Source organism: Peromyscus eremicus, chromosome 14 (assembly GCF_949786415.1).
Source record: "Peromyscus eremicus chromosome 14, PerEre_H2_v1, whole genome shotgun sequence".
NCBI classification, from domain to species: Eukaryota; Metazoa; Chordata; class Mammalia; order Rodentia; family Cricetidae; genus Peromyscus; species Peromyscus eremicus.
The window spans coordinates 47,017,893-47,043,737 of NC_081430.1; the positions used below are offsets into that span (position 1 = coordinate 47,017,893).

The 25,845-nt window shown below is 41.5% G+C and overlaps 1 protein-coding gene and 1 long non-coding RNA gene across 2 annotated transcripts in view; one reads left to right on the forward strand and one right to left on the reverse strand.

Moving 5' to 3' along the window:
- Positions 1 to 9,396: 9,396 nt before the first annotated feature.
- On the reverse strand, positions 9,397 to 14,725 carry LOC131924319 (uncharacterized). The gene is made up of 3 exons (XR_009382852.1): positions 14,654 to 14,725; positions 11,315 to 11,530; positions 9,397 to 10,372 (listed from the first exon to the last, which is right to left on the reverse strand). It is a non-coding gene; the product is annotated as an uncharacterized LOC131924319 (long non-coding RNA).
- The window catches only part of Ttc8 (tetratricopeptide repeat domain 8), a 64,612-nt gene continuing 48,581 nt past the window's right edge, over positions 9,815 to 25,845 (forward strand). Inside the window, exon 1 of the mRNA XM_059279584.1 lies at positions 9,815 to 10,029. Coding sequence (XP_059135567.1) covers positions 9,916 to 10,029 — 114 coding nt within the window. The 5' untranslated portion in view covers positions 9,815 to 9,915. The remainder of the gene's footprint in view (positions 10,030 to 25,845) is intronic.

Genomic DNA, 25,845 nt, shown 5'->3' on the forward strand with positions numbered 1-25,845 from the left:
TCTATCTCCTTGGATTTCCCACCTGCCTCTAAGCTGCCTTGCCATAGGCCAAAGCGGCTTATTTATTAACCAATGGGAACAATATATATTCACAGTGTACAAAAAGACATCCTCCAGCAGAGATCCACCTGCCTCTGCCTCCCAAGTGCTGAGATTAAAGGCATGCGCCACCACAGCCTGGCTTAGAATATTTATTGATGAGGAGTTTTTGTTTCCTTCTTTTCTTGAAATTTTTTGAGGTTTATTTTATGTGTATTACCTGCATATACATATGTGGACCATATGAGTGTAATGCCCACAGAGGCCAGAAGAGGGCATCAGACCACCCAGAACTTGAGTTACAGTAGGTTGTGAACAACCATGTGGGTGCTAGGAACCAAACCTGGGTTGTCTACAAGAGCAACAATTGCTTTTTACCACTGAGCCGTCTTTCCAGTTCCCCCTTTTAAGACATCAGATTGGCATATATGATAAAAGTTACTATGTATTTTTATTTTTACCCATATCTCTTGATTCCTCAATATTGACATTTGTCACATTTCCTTGACCATCAACCCCTTTTAATCTCATATATATATATATATATATATATATATATATATATATATATATATTATATTGCATTTTGCCATTATTGTGTCCATCTTTGTTTAAAGATATACACCTGAATATATTCCACAATTACCAAAATAATGAACTCAACATTGCCACAGTTGCACTATTTCATCTATGAATCTCATCTTAATTTTTTTTCAATGGATGTTTCTTATAGGAGAAAACTTAAAACTTGATCTAGGTCTTATTACATCTTGCATTTGGTTTCTATGTCCCCTTTTGGTCTGCAATTGTTTCTGTCTTTGTCTTCCATCACCTTCAGACCATCTGCTTGCATCCTGCTCCTCATTTGGTCTTTCTCATTGCTAGGTTCAGGGCATACATTTCTGACAGCAATACAAGAAGAAGTGTGTGTCCTCAGTGCATCGTATCAAGAGACTCATGACTGTTTGTTCCATTATTAGCCTTATTGGCTTTGTCCACTTGGTTAACGGTGTCTGCCAGGTTTCTCCACTATAAAATTATAATTAATTAGTCTCATGTGTGAAGAATTAGAGATTTTTAATATCAGTACTTTCCATCTATTCATGTAGCTTAGTTAGGGTTTCTATTACTGTGATAAAACATCATGACCAAAAAGCATGATAGGGAGAAAAAGGTTTATTTGGCTTACACTTACTTCCATATTGTAGTCCATCACTGAAGGAAGTCAGGACAGGAACTCAGGCAGGGCAGGAACTGATACAGAGGCCACAGAAGGGTACTGTCATGGCTTGCTCCCCATGGCTTGCTTAGGGAACCTAGGAACATCAGCCCAGGGGTGGCCCCACCTACAATGAACTGGGCCCTCCCACATCAATCACTAATTATGAAAATACCCTACAGGTCTTTTATAGCTTGATCTTATTGAGGCATTTTCTCAACTGAGGATCCCTCCTCTACAGTGACTGACCCCAGCTTGTGTTGAGTTGACATAAAACTAGCTAGCACACCATGATGCTCATTAAACTCCATAGGAAACTTTGGACTAACTATATAACTCATTTAGTAGAATGCATGCCTTGCATACATGAGTCCTGGATTCAGTCTCCAGTGCTGGAAAAAAAAAAAAGAAGAAGCCAATCTAATTTCAGATGGATGCTTAGAATAACAATCTCACAGTTAATCACTATCAGTAAATATACACTGAGTGATAGCTATTTATCATGCTTTGCTCTAAGGACAGGGGACACAATAGTGAACAAAACAGACAAAAATCTTTATTTCATGAAGGTTATGTTCCAGGGCATAAAATAGATAATAAATATGTAGACATGCATGTCTGTGAAGAAAAATAAAGAATAAGGAGATGAGTAGTGCAGAAATATTAGATTTGTATATTGAGTATGTAGACACGCATCCCAGTAGCTAATAACACTCATTTCTTTTCTTTTCTCACTGCAACTGGCAATTGTATGTACCAGTGGCTTGCTCCACTTCACTTTCCAGCACTGGGTCTAGAAAGCACATTTGTCCCATTCTTAACTCAGTGACAACAATAAGTCATATGAACAAATCCAAAGGCTGTGCAGGCAGGAAAGAATGATAGTATTCTCAGGGGAGGTAACATTGCATGTAGGTAAGAATGCTTGAGCTTCACGTAAGGAAGAAATAAATGTATAGTTGGAGATAATAATACAATACACTGTGGCATCCCGAGGGAAAAGGAGTCATATACAATGTGTTTTTCTGGGAAGATATGCAGAGATATTTATTCGAAAAGGAGTCATATACAATGTGTTTTCATGGGAAGATATGCAGAGTCATTTACTCGCCAGGGATAGCACACAGGGAGACCTAAAGAATGATTCCACTGAAGTCCGGCTGTCTTAGTCACTGTTCTATTGCTGTGAAGAGACACCATGACCACGGCAACTCTTATAAAAGAAAGCATTTAATGGGGAGCTGGCTTACAGTTTCAGAGGTTTAGTCCATTACCATCACGATGGGGAGCCTGGCAACAGGCATGGCAGGCATGGTGCTAGAGAAGGAGTTGAGAACTAAGTTCTGAGTCCTGATCTGCAGGCAGAGAAACTGAGACTAGATCTGGCATGGACTTTTGAAACCTCAAAGCTCACCCCCAGTGACACACTTCCTCCAACAAGGCCACACCTCCTAATCCTTCTAATCCTATCAAAGAGTTCCACTCCCTGGTGACTAAGCATTCAAATAGATGAGCCTCTGGGGTCCTTTCTTATTCAAACCACCACACCACTTAGTGAACCAAGTGTGAAGGAAAGGTTACAGCAGCATTGATGACCCAAGAGTAGCCACATCACAGAAAGTTCCCATCCCAGCGAAGTGATGACTGAAGGAGACTGACTCCCTGAGGTTCTGTCTGCAGTCAGCATACCTCCTAAAGTCTCTAGCAACCCATCCCACAGGCCACCGGTAGTGGAGGACAGGAGAGAGCAGCAGAGAAGAAAGGCAATGAGGGTCTCCTCCATTCCCTCTGTGAGGGACTGCTGATAGCTCCATCTCAGTAGCTTGCACACCTCTGTATTGTTTTGATGCTTGTGTTGTGGTTTTTCAGAATAAGAAATTTCGAATGTCACAAAGGCAACGGTGCTCCAGTGTGGCAATGTTCACCACAGTAGTTAATCTTGATCGTCAGTGGGACAGGATTTATAATCACTCTGGAGATGAGCCTCTAAGTATGTTTATGAGGTCATTTCTAGAGAGGTTTACCTGAATTGGTTAGTCCTGTGAGAGCCAAAGTTATTTTTTAAGTTTTAATTACTGTGCCTAGGAGATCCATAGAACAAAAATGCCTCTAACCTGTAAGTCCCCTGCCCAAGGACAGATACTTCCTAAAATGCTAGGGGGTTATATATAAGATAATGAGCCTCATGTTTTCCCTCCCCTCAACAAGTTGATTTGACCCAACTGCACTGATGTGCTTGATTACATGTAGGCAGGAGGAACACAGGCAGGAAGTACATCAGGATGTATGCTTGCCCCTGATTGGATCTGGTGGGAAATACAGTAGTCTTATGAGTTTGCCTTTATAAGCCCTGACAAAATGTGACTCATCACCATTTTGGGGGAACCCTGAAATGGACCTGGCCAGAGTCCATCATCCTGGCCAGTATTTAATTAAATACTTGTTTCAAATTTGGCTCCAAAATTGTGATAGTGGTCTTTATTCTTGCACAATGGAATTAACAGTACCAATTCCACAGACTGTAATCTGGGAGTAAATAAAAAAGAGAAAGCTAGTTGAGCACCCACATTCATCTCTATCTGCTTCCTAACCACAGGTGCAATGTGATCAGCCACTTATTGCTCCTGCCACTACTGTGATGGGCTGTATCCTTTCAAATGATGAGCCCGAGTAAGGATTGCCTTCATTAAATAGCTTTTGTCAAACCAATGAGGAAAGTAACTAATATGGAAATATTGTAAGGAGGAATAGGAGTGTTGTGACCATGTGGTTCTTAGGTTTTTAGAACTGATGTGTAGGAGGTATTTAGAAGAGTTTAGAGCTCTGGGCACCAGAGACCATACAATGCCATAAGCAGAGATTGATGCGTCATTCTAGTAGAATTCAGAAAAACAGAATTGTTGTAGAATATTATTTTAAGATATGTTACATTTCCATAAGCTGTGGAACATTTGTTTAATGATGCAAAGATGTGTTGCATTCTTTTATGTTGCATTTGTTTAACTCTATGAAGCTGTGTTACTGTGCCTGTCTAATAAAGAGCTGAATGGTCAATATAAAGGCAAGAGAAAGCATAGGCAGAGCTGGCAGGCAGAGAGAATAAATAGGAGGAGCAAGAGAAGGAGGAGGACGCTAGGGACCAGCCAGCCAGCCAGCCAGCCGTGGAGTAAAAGTGAAAGTAAGATATACAGAAATAGAGAAAGGTAAAAGCCCAGAGACAAAAAGCAGAGGGGATAATTCAAGTTAAGGAAAGCTGGCAAGAAACAAGCCAAGCTAAGGCCGGGCATTTATAAGTAAGAATTAGGTCTCCATGTGTAATTATTGGGGAGCTGGGTGGCAGGCCCCCAAAGAGTCAAAAGAGTAAAACAACTAGCACAGAATTCTGAGTAAAATGAGGACAGTGGTAGGCTCAGCTCATGGGGTTTCAAAAGGCAACACAAAACCCCTTGGAAATTAGGCTAGAGACCATTCATGTTACAGTCTGGCAAAGGATCTGGGCTACATTTTGCCCATGCAAAGAAGAGTGAGTCTTGGTTAAAAAGCAGTGGACCAATTTGGTGGAAGATATTTCAAGACAGCATAGCACCGAGGCTATGTTATAGTCACTGCTCATTGTGCATATCCAGGTTAACAGTGAAAGAGAAGAGAAAGTAATGTGGGAAGAGGAGTGAGAGCGAATTCAAAGTAGTTAACAAGGTGGCTGCTTGTAGTGTGTGTGTGTGTGTGTGTGTGTGTGTGTGTGTGTGTGTGTGTGTTGTGCAGGTACAAGTGTGTGATTGTATGTACCCATATGTGTAGAGGTCAGAGGACGACTTTAAGTGTTGTTCCTCAGGAATCATCCTATTTGTTTTTTAAGACAGGTTTTCTCATAGGGACCTGGGGCTTACTGATTAGGCTAGGTTGTCTGGCAGTGAGTCCCCAGAGATGTGCCTGTCTTCATTTTCCCAGTGCTGGATTTATAAATGACCCATAACTTGTATGAAGTTTATTTCTGAAAAGAAAAACCATTGATTCCACAGGTAGTTTTTGAGCACCTATTGCATGTCAAGCACTAGGCACTGAAGATGCAACAGAGTCTCTATTCTCAGTGTTTACATTCTGGGGAGGAGAAGACGGGATAGAAATATGTGGTCATCATTTTCAAAATACATATAAAATGTAGCAGGTAACATGAAAGAAAACAGAAGCTGATACGTTTCCATTCAGAAAGTAGTTCAGTAAGGGAGAAAGGACCTATGTCAATTTCAAATATGGAAGGAAAAAAATGAAGATTTAGTACCAAGGAAAAGGTTGAGATGTTGGGGGTAGAGGACTGCTGTCCTAGTTAGATTCCTCTTGCTGTGATAAAGACCATGACCAAAAGCAACTCGGAGAGGAAAGGGTTTATTGGGCTTACAGATCCCAGGTCACAGTCTATTAAGGGAAACCAAGGCAGGAACTCCAGGCAGGAACCTAGAGGCAGGAACTAAATAGAGACCATGGGAAGATGCTGCTTACTAGCTTGCTCTTCATGGCTTGTGCAACCTGCTTTCTTATAGACCCAGGACCACCTGCCCAGGGGTGGCCCCAGCCACAGTTGGCTAGGCCCTCCCACATCAATCATTAATCTAGAAAATACCTCCTGCAGACTTGCCAACAGGCTATATGATGCAGACATCTTCTCAATTAAGTATCCTCTTTTCCCAAATGACTCTAGTTTGTGTCAAGATGATGAAAACTAACCAGCATAGGCATGAAGAGAAAAATCTCTGAGATGACATTGGAATTGGGAAGAATTCTTGCTACATTCACTTAACAGAATTCCTGATGAAGGTACAGTAGGATGAGCAGACTCCATGGGAGATGATAGAAAATGAAGAATTGATCATATATAGAGATAGTCAAATCTAAGGATGAGATTCTCTGTAAATCAATTCAGTGGTTTTCTTAGTATAATTGGACTCTGTAGGAATGAACACAGAGACCCAATGTAAGGACAAGTAGTGAAAAGGCTTAAAGAAACCTAAAAGTTTGGTAAAAGCAAGACGGGCACAATAGCACATGCCTGTAATCCCAGCCCTTAGGAGATGGAGGCAAAAGCATCAGGAGCTTCAAGACTGGCCTTGGCTCTATTGCTCAAGACCAGCTTGAGCTATATATGACCCTGTTTCAAAAGAAAAGATTTGGTAATGGAAAAAAATCTTTAATGACAGGGCCTTGAAGAAAAATGTGGCACAGAAATGCAATGTTGACAGTTTGAGAAGGGACCTGATCAATAAAGTGCCATTTCAATGGGGGACTTTACAAAGCGAGGCAGGAGGATGTCTAGACAAAAGTATGACAGTAACAGCTGTACAGTGCTCTTGCTAAGTCCATCAAGATGCAGCAAGGAGACTGGGGTCACGTAAGTATGGGGTGACATATACTCGGAGAAACTTGAAGTTTCCAAAGTCCAGGTAGGAAGTTGGGATTTGTGGTGGTAAAGCATTTTGGAACTTGTTTTTTAAAGACCAGTACTCTAGCCAAATCAAAGATACTTTCTTACTCATCATCCTTCCCGGACACATGCTGTGAGTCTTTGTGGACCAGAGACTGAGATGTAAGAACTCTATTACTACACTTTCTAAAAGTACTTATATTTTGCATTTCAAGTATTTATTCAATGATTCTCTATGTATGTCACATGTAAGATGTTATTTTAAAAAAACTTCTTTTTTTTTTTTAATTTGAAAACACCTTGGAGGACTCTGCTATGATTCTTTGGCATTAAGTAGAAAAGGGTGCTCTTTTGTCTCATATTCACCCATTGGGATAAGATGGGGCCTGGGGCTGGTTGTTGCACAAATAGAATTTATACCAACAACGTTCTAATCTTACTTCCATTGTTAAATACTAATTCATTTCCAGACTGTAGAATATGATTTTCTGAGTACAAGAAGCCTGCTAGAAAAAGCAACTGAATGAATCAGCTCTCTTTATGTACTTAATTTAGGGCTGTTCAGGCTACTGTATGTGGTTGGAAACAGAAGGACCCCATAAATATTCCTAAGAACACCTAGTTGGATCAACTTAGTGAATGTGTAATTGCCTGTGAAATTCAGAGTTAAGAAAGCAAATTTAGAATCAAAGGAGATGGTTAGTCATTGTACTTTCAATTTTTAACGTGCATTTCCAGAATAACAGGTGGTAGCTTCATTGGAGGGCCGCGGAAGGGAAATGGATCTTGGCAGATGGTCAGCAATTTGAGGTTAATGTAATATAGCTCCTGTGTAGAAATTGAAATTTTTAGTTGCAGGGAAGTGATTAGTTTTGGAGGGCTTTTTCATTTGGAGTTTGCTACTATTTGAAGAAGAGCTTTAAGAGAACGTATTTAAAAAAAAAAAAGCCTTGCTCAATACTTGGAATGCCAATGACATTGGTAGGAAATTACTGAAATACAAATAAGTATGGCATTAGGTTAATAATGTATCATTGTTAGCTCCCTAGTTGTAGCAAGAATACCTTGGCAATGTAAGATATTGACAGTGGAGAGAACGGGGTGAGGAATACATTGATTAGACTCAGGACTATCTGTGCAATGTTTAAAATGCAAATCTCAAATTACTCTGAAATAAAAAAAAATGTGCATAGGGATGAAGATGGTTCAGAAGTTAGGAGCATTGGTTGTTCTTGTAGAGGATCCAGGTTCAATTCCCAACACCCACGTGGCAGTTCACAACACTCAATAACTGCAATTCCAGGAATCAGACAGCCTCTTCTGGCCTCCACAGGCACTAGTCACAAACATGGTGGACAGACGACATACATGTGGGCAAAGCACTCGTACACATAAAATAAAATAACCTAAAAAAATTAAAACATTCATGTGTGTACTGTGGTGGTCCATACCTTTGAGCATGGCAGTCTAGAAGATGAGACAAAATTGATCATTTCACATATGTTTGGGGTATAAGGGTTGAGAATTGTTTACATAGGCATCTTCTCACATTGTATCAGAAAATAAAAGGCCCTTGTGAATTGCTGAATCTGTCAACTGCCAACATGCTTTCTTGAAAACATGAGTTTCACATGGACTGTCTCACTGGGACCTTTTCACAAATTACATCTCTACAGTCACTCCCAGGGAAACACAAACAGACTTTAAACATCTCTATAACAATCACATTTTAAAAAAAAATCATTATTCACTTCCAAGATGCAAAAAATTCTAGGAGGGTTGCTTAGAAAAGGAGAAAAGAAATATTCACAATCCATTCCTCAGTTTTTAAATTTATTCTTCAGTTTGATATCTGCAAAAGCTACCTGGATTAAATATAATGTCGGCATCGCAATTCTCTAGTGGTTTGAGAAAACTGCAAAGTATTTGTCTTTGCCAATTGTTATCTGTGGAAGGAAATTTAGACACTATCAGAAAACTCTTCATCATTGAGATTTTTCGCTTCTATGTTCCATCATGGTTGGAAGTGGCAAGCGGACGATGTATGAAGCCACCCCCAGATTCCCAGTCACATTCCTGTCTTACTGACTCTTACCATTAGGTATTTGCCTTCTCTGTGAATCTGTAGAGGAAAGTGTGGCAGTACCTGAAGAAACCACTCTGGGGCTGGGTATTTAGCGCAATGATTTCAATGGTAGACTCTTTACCTAACACATGCCAAAAACCTGGACTCAATCTTCAGCAGGAAAAAAAAAATATTGTACACACAAAAACATTGACGGATGACACATGTCCCCGAAGACGGTGTTTCAAAAGTTCTTTTGTTGCCTCTGGTGTCAAATCCTTGTAGCATCAGCGCTGGGTAGGCTGCACTGGGGGCTAGCCAAGGATACATAGTAAGACCCTGATACCAAAAGAAAACAAACAAAATCCCCTCTCCATACATTATCTACTTTGGAGGAAAAGCCATCAATCGTAGATTTAGAATTCAAAATCGACACCATGCCGTCACACAGATTGACAGTCCAGCTCCCTAATTCCGGGAAACTTTAGTCAAATAATTTCTCTTTTTGGTGCCTATCTCAGTTTTTCATCTATAAATGAATGGACCAAGCAATCTCTCAGATCCCCTGCAATCTGAACACTGAGGTGGGGTTAGACGGAAAAATACCGTGGGGGAGGGGGGTTGTTTTGTTTTTCGTTTTTGTTTTTATTTAGGATAGAGGAGAAGCTGTTCCCGCATTAATGTTTCTACAGTCAGAAATATGAGAGCAGTAGGAATGAGTGAAAGCGGGGACTGGGACAGGGACACAACCCGAGTCAATTTAGGTGGCTTTTTGCGCTTACTGGGCAAGCAGCGAGGTGGTTGCTAGGCAACTGCATCTCGTGTACGCACGGAGGCCCCCAGCCACGGTGTCTAAGTCACTCCTGGTTTTTTTTTGTTGTTGTTGTTTGTTTTTTAAGAACGGTGGCTTTTCAAAATTGATGAAATCTGTTGTCTTTAAAAGCGCACATTTTTGTAGTCAATTCTGTGCAAACTCTCTGGCTGAGGTCGGCGCACGGCAGCTTTTCTTTGCCCTGTTTTCAGGCGCGCTGTGGACACCTCTTAGGCCAGGCCCCGCCGCTGCGCGTTGCCTGGCAGAACCCGACGCTTCCGGCTCGCTGCTCCCGCACCCCGCCCTCCCTGGGCTGGGCTCTGGGCCCTGGACCCCGGGTCGCTGGAGCTTTGTCCCGGGCCACCATGGGCTCGGAGATGGAGCCTCTGCTCCGGGCCTGGAGCTATTTTAGACGCAGGAAGTTCCAGCTCTGCGCCGATCTATGCACGCAGATGCTGGAGAAGTCCCCTTATGACCAGGTACCTGCTGGCCCCAGGCAGTCTGTGGATTCTCTTGCTATGGCCGTGGGCTCTGGGGGATCCCTCTGTCTCCTAGGGGAGGCCTGGGAGGAGGGCCCTAGGCGAAGTTGCCTGTGTGGACCGCAGAGGCACCCGGAGCAAGACTCTGTGGAGTCCTGGATGGCGGGTCCCTGGCCTTTGCATCCCCCGGGGATCCTGAGTTCTGTGCCTTGACAGCTCCTGCTGTAAACTACAGCATCCCCTTTCCAAAATGAGTTACATTTAAAGAGACTCGGTTAAATTTGTGGGGAGCTTTGATAATTCATTCGTCAATCACTGCTCAGACTCTTGACTTCGTTGATTTCTAAAAAGGAAAAATACATGTGAACAAAGATCTGAGACGCTGCCCCCTTTAAACACAGCTATCTTTTGGTTCAGATGAAGCATGCACTCTTCCTACCTCATCCTTAGATATCTGTCCAAGTGTCAAAGAGCTGTTGTTTCTGAGTCATGAGTTCAACTTGAGACAAGATACAGGATATATAGGATATATTTATTTTTAAAGAAGCTACCTGGGCAAGAGAAACTATACTTGTAAGAGGGAAAGATAAAGGAAATGATAGTGTTGATTAAAAGGAAATTTAACAGTCCAGCATGAGGGTGCACTCCTGTACTCCCTGCTCTCGGGAGGTAGAGGCAAGAGGGTCAGTAGTTTACAGCCATCCTCAGCTGAGTAGAGAGTTCAAGGCCAGCCTGGTGAGCTATGTAAGAACAACATAACACAGTAATGTTGTACAGTAATTAATGAAAAGGGTAATAATGATTGGGAGAGGTCCGATGCCATTGAGCAAGTAGCTCCTGGAAGAGAGAAGAAGAAAAATGGGAGATTAAGAGTAGAACTGTGGCAATTTGGCAGTGCTTCAAGTACATGCACTGTCCCTGTACAGTTTTGATTCCCCCATCTTTCCTCTAGTGGCATTGCATTGGAGTTGTTAGGAAAAGAGGGAAATGTGGGGAGTGAGAAAAGCAAGGGCTTGAGTGTGAAGGTTGTTACTAGGCTCTGCATTCTCTGAGCAAATGGATGGAGGTAACCTAGTCATTGCACGTGACCTGCTGATCAGCCCATCTCAGTGGTGATGCTCAGCTAGCTTCTCTTCTTGTTACTCATGCTCATTAAAGGACTGTGCATCTGTAAACAAGTATTTTTCCAAGAGCATTGCTTGGTGCGTTTGTTCTACAAATGCTGCTAAAGACATTTCCAGGAACAATCCAGCATGTTTGGAAACAAGACAGTATACGATCTTACCTTTGTTTCCGAGGGAAGTTTGTTAAGAACTTTTGATGTACCAGACATTGTTCCGGGCACAGTGGTTCTCAAGAACTTTACATGTTGTTTCCATTGAGTTGGGGTGGTTTCCACAAAACATGATTCCCAAGAGTTGCTCACTGGAAGTTTCCTCATTAAATGCCAGTGAGAGATGTAGACTCCCTTCTTAGAGACTCAAGATGTGCCCAAAAGGCCCTGAATAATTCAGAAGAAAATAAACCTGGTTTTGCCCAATTTTATTTACCAGTTTAGAAACTTACTTGAATACTGATTTTTTTTGCCCCTAGAGCAAATGTATTTTTTATTATCTGGAGGAGATACTGCTAGCAAAAATGTTCTTATTAATGGGTAAGACCCTATAATCTTGAGGCCATAGTGGCATTCAGTACTACACCTGTGAGTTGAAATTTTATTTGTGCTAGATTTTGTGATCAGTACTCTGTGTTCATTTCACTGACCTTTTATAGACTACTTATGACTTCCCAGACATAAGTTCTATAAAGTAAATATCCTTCTAATGCTTAAAATAACCTTGTAAAATAGGTAACAAAAATAACAGATTTGGTTCTGAGGATTTTGTTGTGCTATCTCATTTCATCCTCAACTACTTTAGGGGTTGGTATTATTTTTCCCCATCTTACAGATTCAGGACACAGAAATGTGTCCAAAAGTTACAAAGCTAGCCAGCCCGTTAGGCTGCCACTAAACTTTTCAAAACAACTTCTGAACTTTTCCCAATATATTTTTCTCATGTGCCTTCTCTCCATCTCCAAATTTTAGCTGGTGTAGGATTTTGACACATCTATGTGCTTGGATTAAAAGCTCTGATACATCCTGAAGGAAAAAGTTCTAATTCTGATTGAGCCCAATAATAAAACTTATTTGACCCAGAGGGGACACAGGAGGACAAATTTCCTCCATTATTTGGTGAAGATACTGTTTTGGAAAACGAATAGCCAGAAAAGTGGTGCTTTTATTATGGTTAAGAAAGATTTTTTTTCCAGGAAAAAGGAGGAAACAAATTAAGTGCTTTGTTTACAGTCTCATATTTTCAGCTAAACAAGATAAATAGGTCTTAGTATGGCCTCTTGTAGTGATCTCATTATGTCTTACCTCCGGTCCTCTTGGAAGAGTAAGACTTATTTCTGAGATTGTTTTGTGAATGTGTGGTTTTGATGATGATGATAAAGAAAACAGACCCAGAATCCCTCTGGGAACGCTGCTGTTGGTACTGCAGAGTGATTAGCATGGTTAAGATCATCATGGAAAGAGATCTTATTAGGTTCTAGCTTGTTTCATCACTCTATTTCCTGAGGATCTGTGACAAGACTACATGATGTGATACATAATTCTTTATACCGTGGAAGAGTTGTTCTTTCTTATTTATTGATATGAGCAAGGGTTATATTCAGTTTGGGTAAATATGTCTTAGGGTGACTATTGCTATGATAAAGCACTGTGACCAAAAGCAACCTGGGGAGGAAAGGGTTTCTTTGGCTCACATTTGTGGTCTACCGTGAAGGGAAGCCAGGGCAAGAACTCAAGGCAGGAACATGGAGGCAGGAACTGAAGCAGAGAGCATGGAGATCGCTGTTTACTGGCTTGCTCCTCCTCATGACTCTTTCAGCCTCCTTTCTTAGACCTCCCTAGAACCACCTGTCCAGAGTTAGCAGTGCTCACAGAGATCTAGGCCCTCTCACATCAATCATAAATCTCCTCCCCTGATCCCCCCAAAGGGAAAATGACCCACAGGTTTGCCCACAAGCCACACTCTCTCTTGTGGTTTCCTCTTCTTAAATGACTCTAGCTTGTGTCAGGCTGACAAAACACTAGCATTTCTTGAACTTCCTCATTTCAAAATCCTTTCAATTTATTTAAATTGCCATTCCTGGGCTACCAAACTAATTTTAGTGTGAATGAGTTTCTTGGGAGCAGTGCCTGGGACACATAGTGGGACAAAGAAATAGAAATGTTTCTTTTGTATGCCAGTTGGTTCTTTTTGTCACCTCCCTTTCTCTCTCCTCAAATACAGGTAAGAACTTTTGTTTTTAAAAATAATATTTTTTTATCTTGTTTTTTTTTTTTTTTTGAATTTTTTTCCAGATAAATAAGAGAACTTTGCTAAAGTGATTTGCTATTTGTTACTCTTGTAAGCTGGGCCAGAGAACTTCAAGAGAACATTTTGGTCTTCATATGTGGACCTATTGGATGAAGCCTGTCTCTAAGACTATTTCATCTGCCTCATTTTTTTTTCCTTTCTTAGTACTAGGGATCGAGCCTAGAACCTTGTGTGTGTCAGGCAAATGCTCTACCACTGAGTTACATCCTTTCAGCTGTTTTTATTTCCCTTTTAAGAGATTGTGAAATAGTGTCATCAAAAATCCTTAGTGCCTTGCATTCTGTAATAGGACATTAGATTTTATTTATTTTTAGTTCTAGCCAAAAGTCAGGGTACTTAGGCTGCCCACAGAAGTATCCATACCAGGAACAGCATGTTTCTAGTTGTATTAGGCTTCAGAGGGGCCAAGAGTAGGGTAAATATAAGATATGTGGTGTTTGATAATGGAGAAGCATTCTTGAAGAACATGGCGTGTGAGTTCTTTTCCCAGACACGGTATGATTAACAGTGAGAGACAGAAGGCAGGCTCCCAAGCTTGGAGGGTATTAAAGTTGGATCTATTAAGAATAAAGATAGAGAGATATCGGGTTCATTTATCATAGTTTCCTCCCATTAGAAAAAAAGATGATCAATTACAGAGCGAAGCACTGTCTTTTTTTTTTTTTTTTCACTTGTGACTAGAAATGTGGTGAGAAGTGATTAGATGTTAAAGGAGGACTTACAAAGCCACCCTCCATAGAGCAGTGTGACCTAGAGGGAGGGCTGGCTTCCCAGGCTCATGCTGGTCATCCTGATTAGGGGCCTAATCGGATTACTATACTTTGCATTCCATATGTCAGATTAATGGCTTTCTAAACAGTGCTGAATATGTAGCTCCTCTGTAAGGACACGTTTCATACAACATGGAACTTTTACAGGCAGTGGGTTTTTAAAGAAGACACGATGTATTCATGAACAGAGTAGGCTTCTGAAGGGGGGAATATTTGGTGTGTGTTAGAAGGAGAGAAGAGGGTTTTCTACTTGGCTTTCTCCCCTCCTGCCCCAAGTCTCCACTTACAATGAAAGATGTTACAGAGAGGAAGGCAAACAATTTGAAGAGGGAAGGTAGGGAACAAGTTGTCTTCAGAGAGCGTGTGAGTAGTACAATGATTTGATGAAAGAACCACCCCCCAGCCAAATATGTCTTTATGTCCAATTACCTAATTTGCTTCCTGTTTGGGGCCATGGAGGCTTCATCCTTTGGTTCTCTCTGTACGTGTCAGGCACTTTGTTGCCTGGATTTCTGTCCTCCCAGATCATACAGATTGCATTGTTGCATAGCTGCTTGGTCACTTGACCAAGTCTTAACCTTTTGAAACCCACCCATCTTCATGGCCTCCCGGGCCTCTCCTTCCTGCTCTTACTAAATTCTGAATTAACAATGCTGCAGTTTCAGATCTGGGTAGGCTCATTAGCTGGAGTAAGTGTTGGTGATAATTAGGAAGTTGTGTTCAGAAATACCTGGAGATTCAGTTCCCTGAAGTAATAACAACAGCTTAAGAGACACATCCCCCAGGGAGGAAGGAAGGAGGCTGTGTTAGGTACTTTTCTAGTTGCTGTGAACAAAATACCTGACCAGAAGTGATTTAAAGGAGGAAATGTTTATCCTGGCTTACAGTTTTAGGGGATGCAGTCCACCGTGGTGCAGAGAGCATGGCGGCCGGAGCAGGAGGCTAACTAATCACATTGCTTCTTTTGTGAGAAAGCTCAAAGTAGCAAATGCTCATTGTCAACATTGTGTACATCTCAGGACCCCAGCCCATGGAGCAATGCCAACCATAGTTAGGATGGGTCTTCTTACCTCAATTTACCTAATCTGGAAAAGCCTGATAGACATGTCCAGAGGTTTTTGTCTCCAAGGTGATCCTGTCAAATTGACCATCACTTTAATCTATCACAGAGGCAAACTGCTGGAGTTGAAGTTTACTCCGAAGAGCACTCCTGGATCTAGACAGTAGCTCCCCACTTTCTGTGTCCTCTTAGCTGCTTTGAAGGGGGCATGGAGGAGAGTTTTAGTCTGATCTTTAGAACCTGGAGCCAGTGCTGGTTTCTGAAAAAGAGACCAGGAGATATTTGGTGCTTGTGTGTTAGGTGTATCTTTTGGTGACTTTACATCTCAGAGTGAGAGAGCTCCAAAAAAGGTCAGGGTCTTATGATTAATCCTAAAACTATCCCAGAAAGGAGCATTATCATTTTACCTGAGAGGTGAAAATAAAGGTAAATAATAAATAGAGGTAAATAGTAAAGGTTGCGTGACCTGTTTGTTCAAGATTCCACACCTGAGTCATGTCTTAGGATCGAGTCCAGGGCCTCTGACTCTAGAGCAAGGCCTGCTGTCTTCCACCCGTCTATCTGTGTTGATACCCAGAGGAATAATTCACTAGACGAAGGGAATCTAACTAGTGGTTCCCTATCTAGAGGATTAATTTTTCATTTTTATTTTTCAAATTTATTTAACATCCTGACTGCAGTTTCCCCTCCCTCCTCTCCTCCCAGTCTCCACGGCCCCCTTCCTCTCCTCCTCCATTTCTACTCAGAAAGAGCAGGCCCTCCATGGATATAAACAAAACACAGCAAATCAAGTTGCCGTAAGACTATGCACCTCCCCTTGTATTAAGGCTGGACAAGACAACCCAATATAAGAAATAGGGTCCCAAAATCCAGCAAAAGAGTCAAAGACAGCCCCTGCTCCCACTGTTAGGAGTCTCATAAGAAGACCAAGTATACAACTGTCACATAAATGCCGAGGGCCTAGGTCAGTCCCATTCAGGCTCCCTGGTTGTCAGTTCAGTCTCTGAAATTCTATGAGCCCAGGTTAGTTCCTTCTGTGGGTTTTCGTGTGATGCCCTTGACCCCTCTGGTTTGTACAATCCTTCCTCCCTGTCTTCATCAGGATTCCCTGTGCTCAGCCCAATGTTTGTCTTTGGGTCTCTGCATCTGTTTCCATCAGTTGTCAGATGAAGCCTCTCTGATGATAATTGGGCTAGGCACCAATCATGTTTGTCTTTCTGGGTCTGGGTTACCTCACTAAGGATGATTCTTTTCTAGTTCTCTCCATTTGCCTTCAAATTTCATGATGTCATTGTTTTTAACAACTGAGTAATACTCCATTATATAAATGTACCATATTTTCTTTATCCATTCTTCGGTTGAGGGGCATCTATGTTGTTTCCAGGTTCTGGCTATTACAAATAAAGCTGTTATGAACATAGTTGAGCAAGTGTCCTTGTGGTATGATTGAGCATTCTTTGGGTATATGCCCAAGAGTGGTATGGCTGGGTCTTGTGGTAGATTGATTTCCAGTTTTCTGAGAAACTGCCACACCGATTTCTAAAGTGGCTGTACCAGTTTGTACTCCTACAAGCAATGGAGGAGTGTTCTCCTTGCTCTGCATCCTCTCCAACATGAGCTGTCACTTGTGTTTTTGATCTTAGCCATTCTAACAGGTGTAAAATGGAATCTTAGAGTCGTTTTAATTTGCATTTTCCTGATGGCTAAGGATGTGAACATTTATTTGTTTCTCGGCCATTTGAGATTCTTCTGTTGAGAATTCTCTGTTTAGATCTGTACCCCATTTTCTAATTGGATTATTTGTTTATGTCTAGTTTCTTGACCTGATTTTTGACAAAGAAGCCAAAATTATACAGTGGAAAAAAAAAAGCATCTTCAACAAATGGTGCTGGCATAACTGAATGTCAGCATGTAGAAGGCTACAAACAGATCCATATCTATCACTCTGCACAAAACTGAAGTCCAAGTGGATCAAAGACATCAACATAAATCCAGATACACTGAAGGGAAAGTGGGAAATAGCCTTGGACACATTGGCATGGGAGACAAGTTCCTGAGTAGAACACCATTAGTGCAGGCACCAAGATTGACAATTAATAAATGGGACTTCAGGAGACAGAAAAGCTTCTGTAAGGCAAAGGACACTGTCAGTAGGACAAAGCTGCAGCCTATAGAATGGGAAAAATTCTTCACCAACCCCACACCTGAGGACTAATTTCCAAAATATATAGAGGAATTAATTTAATCACACAAAAAAATGTAATTTAGATAGACTCCAAGTCAAAGGCTGCAGTGTTTTTTTTAAAATTAAAGTATTGCTCTAACTTTAAAATATTTAATTAAAATGAAAAAATTCTTTTCTTTCATTGTTGTGCTCCTAATGGGCCTTCAAATGAGACATGCCTGCTCTTGGTCTTTCCATATCCTATGACAGTCTGTTTTCCTCTCTTGATATTGTCTCACATAGTCAGCGTAGTGAATGCTCTTGGCTCAGGGTGTCTAGGTTCAGATACTGCCTGCACACCTTGACCACATTTGTAGTGGCATACCTAGATGCCCAAGAGCTTTGTGAAGGTTTTCACTAGTATGTGGTTAATGACCAAAAATATTAGCTCTTGTTTCTATATGGCTAACATCACACAAAGAAAGGACTCTTCGGAGAAATAGAATATTTATTAGGGAATTAGCAAGGGCTGCTACAGTGGGGAACGCATGTGGCATTGAAACCATGGGACAGGGTAAAGGCAAATGAGGAATATTGCATTAGTTATTTTAAAACCATAATCCTTGGTCACAGAATTAATAACAAGGGCATTCAAAGATCAGTAACAAATGTGGTATCAGTCCAGTGTTGAATGGATAGTTTTGGGGATAGAAATCTTCTGTATAAGATTTTAGTGGCCATTGTTTGAGGCTGTAGTTCTGGCAGTCTTTTGTGACTGTTCTTGTTCAGAGGTATATACTCTGAGATTCCCCTCTCCCTGACTGATTTTTCACTATACCTTGACATATGCAACTTCATTTTGATTCTGACCACTTTTGTCCTCGAGATATTTGCATGTGGTATTCAGTTATTTCGTATTTCTCTGAAAGGATTGTTGATCATCTGGAAGGCATTTGGGAGGAATCTGTCCAGTGGAATGGGTGGCGAAATGATGTTGGACGTAGTTCATGAATCATTGTCATTTACAAGTTCCAGACAAATCTCCCCTTTCTCAGACTCCCTTCTTATTTCCCATGTCTTCTGCTTTACCCGTCTCCCCTCCACCTACATTATCTGAAATGTGTCCATGATTACAGCATCTAACACGTTATCTTGTAATTTATTTAATTTAATTCTACATATCCCCCTGTAGAGTGTGTGTAGCATCTTGGTGGGTGCTGAGACTGCCAGGAACAGGCTGTGGAAAGAACATGTTCTCTGTCTCACACCCTTTCAGGCCTTGGCTGTTTTCAGTCCCATTTTCCACCCACATAACTAGCCCCCTTCTCTGTCTTCCCCACTCCCTAGGCCTCTCATTTTTTCCCTCCGACCTTCTTGTTTTCCTATCTGCCCTTCACCCGCATAGTCACACGTATGTTCTCAAGGGATAGATGGACAAATAAGACAGAGGGATCACAAAGTCCTTCAGTGAACAGAACCCTGTGAGTCTGAATTGGAGCTTCTGTTTGCACTGGAGGAATCTCACTCCTGTTGGTGGAATAACAAACACCGAGCTTTTGCTTTGTGTTAGGGGCTTCTGTTTCCTTTAGTTGTTTGCTGTTCCTTTTCAAACACTGTCTGCAATGGCCTGTTGTTGATCTTTCCCCACTGTATTAATTAGGATTTTTATCGCTCTGAAGAGATACCAGGACCATGGGCTACGCTTATAAAGGAAAATATTTAATTGCCTGGCTTACAGTTCAGAGGTTCAGTCCATTATCATCATGGTGGGACATGGCGGCATGTAGCTTGAGAGTCCAACGTCTTGATCAGCAGGCAACAGGAAGTGAACTGACACACTGGGCAGTATCTTGAGCGTATATGAGACCTCAAAGCCCACTTCCACAGTGACACACTTCCTCCAACAAGACCATACCTCCTAATAGTGCCACTCTCTTTTGGGGGCCATTTTCTTTCAAACTACCACACCCACTCAATTCTATATTGGTCCTATCTTATAGATATTGTAAACTTAGTTTAGCTTTTCACTTTTGAGGTACTAGAGATTATGGATCCAGGGTCTGGTGCATATTAAGTGCTCACATACCACTGAGATGTTCATCTAGCCTCTCATCTAAACTTTACTTTTCACTTTACTGTGTCTTATTATTTCTAGCATTTAAGAAAATTAAATTTCCAATAAGCTGACAAAAAAGTGCTCTTAGTCCACTCAAACATCTGTACAACTGTATTAGTCACTTCTCTCTGTGCTGTAACCAAATATTAACCAGAACAACTTAAGGGAAGGAGGTTTGTTTTGGTTCAGGGTTCAGGGGAACACAATCCACTACAGCAGAGAAGGCATGTGGCAGGAGTTATTTGGTCTGTGGCACTAAAAAAGAAGCAGAGAAAGGACAATGCCAGTGCTCAGCTGGCTTTCTCCTTTTCCCTTTGTATTCAGTCTTGGACCGCATCCTGCCAGTGGCCATGTCAAAGGAGCAGCAGGTGGCAATTGACTTCAGGGGATTGGCCCTGGAAGCACCAGGAAGCAAAGCACTGATGGGTGAATCTCAGATAGGCAAGGCCCCAAGGGCTTCAGACCCAGAATGTCTCTTGCTACTGCTGTGCCTTTATGGGTTTGTGGATGCTATTCTTTTCTGGTATCTGGCATGGTGTGAAAGGGTGTGGGGAGATCCCTACTGACCTCAGTGTAGTGTGATTATCTCATGGAAATATCCTGTTCTCTGGGGCATTTTTACCTGTGGAAATTATCATGAAGATGATTTCCTCTTAAGCTGTGTTGTTTAGAGTGTTGCCCCCACCCCTGATAAAACAGGGACCGTAGAGGGTAAAAAATAAGAACAAGGAAATGTAACACTAGTTTCTCTTGCAGAGCTGTATAGATTGTGGCTTAGGTTAATGATTAAGAGAAACAATTGAGTCCCAGAAGCTAAGTTAGCTCAAGTTCTTTCAATCTTAATATTGGGAGATGCGTCATGGGTTTCAGTGTGCATCATAGCTAAAACAAAGCTTTAAATAATGACTTAAGGTTAGGTTAAGATGTTTTTGTTAATGGCTTTGAGGTAAAAATCTTGGAAAACAATTTAAAGGCATACCTTTAATAGTTGAGTGAGGGACTCATTGAGGTCAAGAAACAAGAACAATGATAGCCTGGCTGTAGCTGGCTGAAGTACTTTTCTTGATAGGATGGGATGATGGTTAATTCCTTGTGCCCATTTCTGCCCTCAGTTTCCTGATATAAAAAACTGTTGATGAGTGGGTGGGTTTGCACCCTGAGGATTTAAAATAGAGCTGACTGGTTCCTTTTTGTATTTGAAAGTTTAGATTTATAAAAATTTAGATTTTAAAAACGTTTAGATTAAAAAAGTTATAAAAGATTTGTGATTCTTTTAAGTTTTTTAAATAAAATTACCTTTGAGATAAATAATAAAATAATTGATCTTTTCTTTGTAACCACAAAATGTAGCCTGCCAGTAAAAGAACTGGCTGAGAAAAATACCTTGCTTACTTGCACTCTGTTAATCTATAACAAGTTGCCTGGACATGAATGTATGTGGGTTCTTGGGACAACTTGTTTTTCATCTGTAATATGTAAAGTGTTTAATCACGTAAGAGATATGGAAAACATGCTGGTTTTTTTTTTTTAAAAAAACTGTATTCTTGTAATCATTCATTTGAAAAGTAGATTGTAACCACATTGTAATTTTTATACTGCTTGAGAGATTTTGCTGGGGTACATAAGCTGTAAGGGGAAAAAAAAAGAAGGATAAGAGAAGGAAAACACCAGGAAGGATGTAGAAGAGAAGTTAGAAGGAAGACATCAAGGTAGAAGAATAGAGTAGAACAAGCAACAGAAAGAATGATAAATGAAGAATAATAATAAATGAAGAACTAAGCTTTGGCCCTCAGAAAAGTCCTCATGTGTCTGTCTGTCCGGTAGTTCATCTCTGCACCTCCTCTTCAGTTTCTCTGACCTGCTGAAGGCTTGCCATTCATCAGCACCCTAAGTGAGATCCTGGCATGTTGGAGGTGTGTGTGTGTGTGTGTGTGTGTGTGTGTGTGTGTGTGTGTGTATGTGTGTGTGTGTGTGTGTGTGTATGTGTGTGTGTGTGTGTGTGTGTGTGTGTGTGTGTCTCCCTTTTCACCAGCCTCAAAGAGCTAAGTTTTGACCCCCCCTTGCTGGTCCCAAAGAATTAAGTTTTACTCCCTCAGATAGAAAAGTGAAGTTGAGTGATTAATTCGCTGATTCCGTGGCTCCCCCTCAAACCTTGAGCTGCTGGAGCCTGGTCCTCAGGGCAGCCGTACCATCCCAAGATGGTGCTCCCTACATTAGTGTGTGTCCTCCCTCCTAGGCTAAACCTTCCTGGAAGCATTCTTACAGATTCACTGAAAGGTGTGCTTCATTAATGCCCTAGGTACTTAGTTCAGTCAAGTTGCCCATCTAAATTAGTCATCACAGTGACCTTGAACGGATTATTTACTATCTTTAAATCTGTTTTCCTTCTCTGTAAAATGGGTGATTGTCGTAGAATATTAAAGTATGTTGCATTTTTTCTTACTGCCTTTGTTAACAATTCAAAGATGTGTTTGATTAAATAAAATTAACTTGTGAGCAGGACGGTGAGTCAGCAAGTAGTTGACAGGAAGTGATAGAGAGAAACTCTGCATAACAAGTTTTTAAAAAAATTTTATAATTAATTTAATTTTACATATCAGCCACGGATTCCCCTGTCCTCCCTCCTCCCGCCCCCCTCCCAATCCACCCCCCATTCCCACTTCCTCCAAGGCAAGGACTCCCCTGGGGATTCAGCTCAGCCTGGTAGATTCAGTTGAGGCAGGTCCAGTCCCCTCCTCCCTTCACCCAGGCTGAGCAAAGTGTCCCAAGTATAGGCCCTAGGTTCCAAGAAGCCAGCTCATGCACTAAGGACAGGTCCCGGATAACAAGTGTTTTTTAAGTGGGGGCTGAGAGAAGGATGTGGGGTTTTCTGGAAGACCAGCAAAGGGAGAAGGTTAGCTATTTGCTATTCAGCCTCTCTGAGAGAGCAGAATTCCACCTAAACTGTTGAATCCTGAGTTCTTTAGATTTAGATAACATTTCCCTTAGTCTTAGTAGCTTTGAAAGAGTCGGTGCCTGGGGGAACAGAATCCCCTTAGGCTGTAGCCCTTGTAGCAGAACGCTGCTGATAGCAGCAGAGTTGCAATCTCTGACTAGGATAGCCCATGCTTAAAGGGCAGCCACTGTAGATAATAGAAAACAAATAACAACAGGTGATAATTCTTGATTCGTTTAGACCGTTTGCTATGACATCCAAATGAGATCATGAGCTACACTTACAATAGGAAGGCTCATTTCTGGGATCTGCCATCTCCTCCCCTCTGTCTCACATTGCTGAAGTATGAACCATGCTTTGGAAATTCGTACTGCTTTTAGATCCTCCTTGCATGCACCACATTGTGAACTTGTAGTTGCTCTATGCTCTCCAGTTGCTGTTTTGTGTTTGGTTTAGTACATTGTAAGATCCTCTCTAAATCCCACTCTTTGGGGGTGTTCATTGAGCAACCTAGCTTAGCCTTTTCCTCTCATGTCCCTACCGTGCACCATGCTAAAGAAATCATATGTCTATCCAAAGCTTGCACTTTGCTTGTACAGATAATGTATTCTTTAAGATATCCACAGTGTTCCTTTCAGATGGTAGAGCTATAGAGAACAGGATCAACCCTCTGTCTATTTCTTAGCGCCTTCCCCAATAAAACATGGCATAGATTAAGTGTCTGGCAGACACTGCTGCCTAGACATGGAAGTATAGATACCTGTTGTAAGATCTGACTTGACTGATGGTTTCTATTCAAGTTGGAAAGAGAAGACTCAGATGCCACATCTATCAGCACCCGGCACCAATATGTATTGTGTAGTCTGTAAGCAGTTCTACAAGAACATTGTAATTATAATTAATTTCTTATTATCAGCCACCAGTCTCATCATAGTTACGTGGAATCAAAGGTTTATATTGTTTGGATTTTCCTTCTGCCCCACGAGTGATTAAAGTCTAAATGTTTTATTTTTGGATGTAAGGAAATAGTTCTTTGGTATAGTTTAAAGCTATTCTTACTTTCTGAGTTATTGAGTCTTTTTTCAAATAAAGTTTATTGAAATAGTTGTTTTCTAATTATCACTTCCATTTTCCTTTTGTATTGACTTTTTTAATTAGTTTTTGTGAAGGAGCAGTTTAGGTGGTAGCCAGAGAACAACCTTTGGGAGTCAGTTCTGTCCTTTCATGTAGAGGAACAGTCTTATTAAATAAGAAACACAGAGCCAAGTGCAGAGTAAAAGCCTATGAGGTCAGAGCAGTAGCTCAGAGCTGAGACTTAAAACTGCCTTTCTTACCCTTCACTGCCGCTGTTTTCCTTCCCCTCAGAAAAATAACTACTTCCTGTGTGTCTGTCTTTTTATTGACTTTCTATTCTGCCTTCTCATTGGTTGTAAACCCAACCACATGACCTCCTCGTCACTGCTTGTCTATACAGACCTCCAGGTCTTCTATGGTTGATATTGAGATTTAAGGCGTGTGTCTCCATGCTGGCTGTATCCTTGAATACACAGAGATCTGCCTACTATGTGATCTGCATTAAAGGTGTGCACCACCACCACCCGGCTTCTGGTATGGCTTGCTATTAGCTCTGACCCCCAGGCAACTTTATTTATTAACATACAAATAAAATCACATTTTAGTACAAATAAAAATATCACCATGCTTCCACCATGTGGGTTCTGGATTTGAAACCAACTCAGGTCTTCAGGCTCAGTGGCAAATGCCTTTACCCACTGAGCCATCTCATGGGCCTTATATTGATTTCTTTAAACAAGTAATTGAGCTACATTTTCTCTGTGCCCTGGATAAGATTACTTCGAACTTTCTGATCACAGGAAACAGCACTTTTCTGTGTATCTCATGTTTCTGAGAGCACTTCTGGAAAAAGATTCCAGTATTTGCAGGTCTGGGGACATGGGTGAAGTGGATGCTGTGCAAGCATGAGGCCCTGTGTTCAGATGTTCACTGTGCACATAAAGGCTTGCTGTGGCAGTGTGTGTGGGTCACCCAGGCCCTGGGGGAAGGGGCAGAGACAGGTGGATCTCAGGGCTTGCTGGACAGCCACTCTAGCTGACTTGCAAGCTCTAGATTGAGTGAGAGACCTTGTCCCCAAAAATAGGTGGAGAGAGAATAAGGAAGGTAGCCAAACTGGACCTCTCCCCTCTGCATGAATATGCACAGGCAAATGAATCCACCTTGTGTATACACTACATATGTACACACAACTAATATTTGGATTTTAATTGGATAAGTATTCATTAAGTCTTTTGATTTCAGAAATTGCATGCCTTAAAATGTTTACAACATTCTTCATGCTTCCCAGGAACCAGCTCCCGATTTACCAGTGTCTCAGGTAAAGATTTAGCTGCAAACGTTAGTTTAGACAGTAGCTTAGCTGCTATTGCTTATTTGCTACTGAAGATTAGAAAATGTGCTGCGTATCTGCTCATAGTATTAGAAACTTAGCTGCATCTACCAGCTGTTCTGTTCCTTATTGTATAAATAAACTTTCATACTCCTAAAGCTTTTATTTACATGAATAGCCTCATAGAACTAATGTGACCTGCTTATTAAGACTTGGGGCTTAAGGAGCAGTTGCCGAGGTTGACCAGAATGATGAGAAAAAGAAACATAGTGGTAAAGGGAATCAGGCTGTCAGCAGGGTCACAAGTCTCTGCAAACCTGTGGTGGACAGCAGCAAATTTTGAATACAATGGTTGCACTCTGCTTGCTTCTAACTGACTTGGTAGCTCTAACAGGGAGGACAAAGCTGTCCCAGTGAAGAAGGAAGGAAGGGAGGGAGAGGAGGGGGAGGGGGAGAGAGAGGAGGGACAGTGGCCAGACTGCCATGACTGTGGTTAGAGATGACCCTCAGAGAAGGCTAACGGGGTAAGAAACAAGAGACCGAGTCGGAAGGAAGCCCTGGAAGGGAAGAGTTTCGGTTAGGATCAGCTGTGGAAGAAGTACTCGGCCAGTGACACGTTTAGTCCAGAGGGTTCCTATTGAGTCTGGGGACAGAAGAGAGCTGCAGAGAGTAGTCAGTCAGAGAGCTCAGATGTTACTATGTGCTTGCCCCGCCAGTGAGATACAGTGCCAGCAGTGTTATGTAAGGGAGTGATTTGGACCTCACACAGGGCACATATGAGTAGTGATCAAGCTTTTCAGAATGGAAAGCAAGTCAAGAGGTACTCTAATGGAGACCTCTGTATTAGACCAACACTGGAAAATGGCCCAAATGTGACTCTGAGTTCTGTATAGGATGACATAATCTGATGATTATATTTTATATAATATACATGCAGTCATT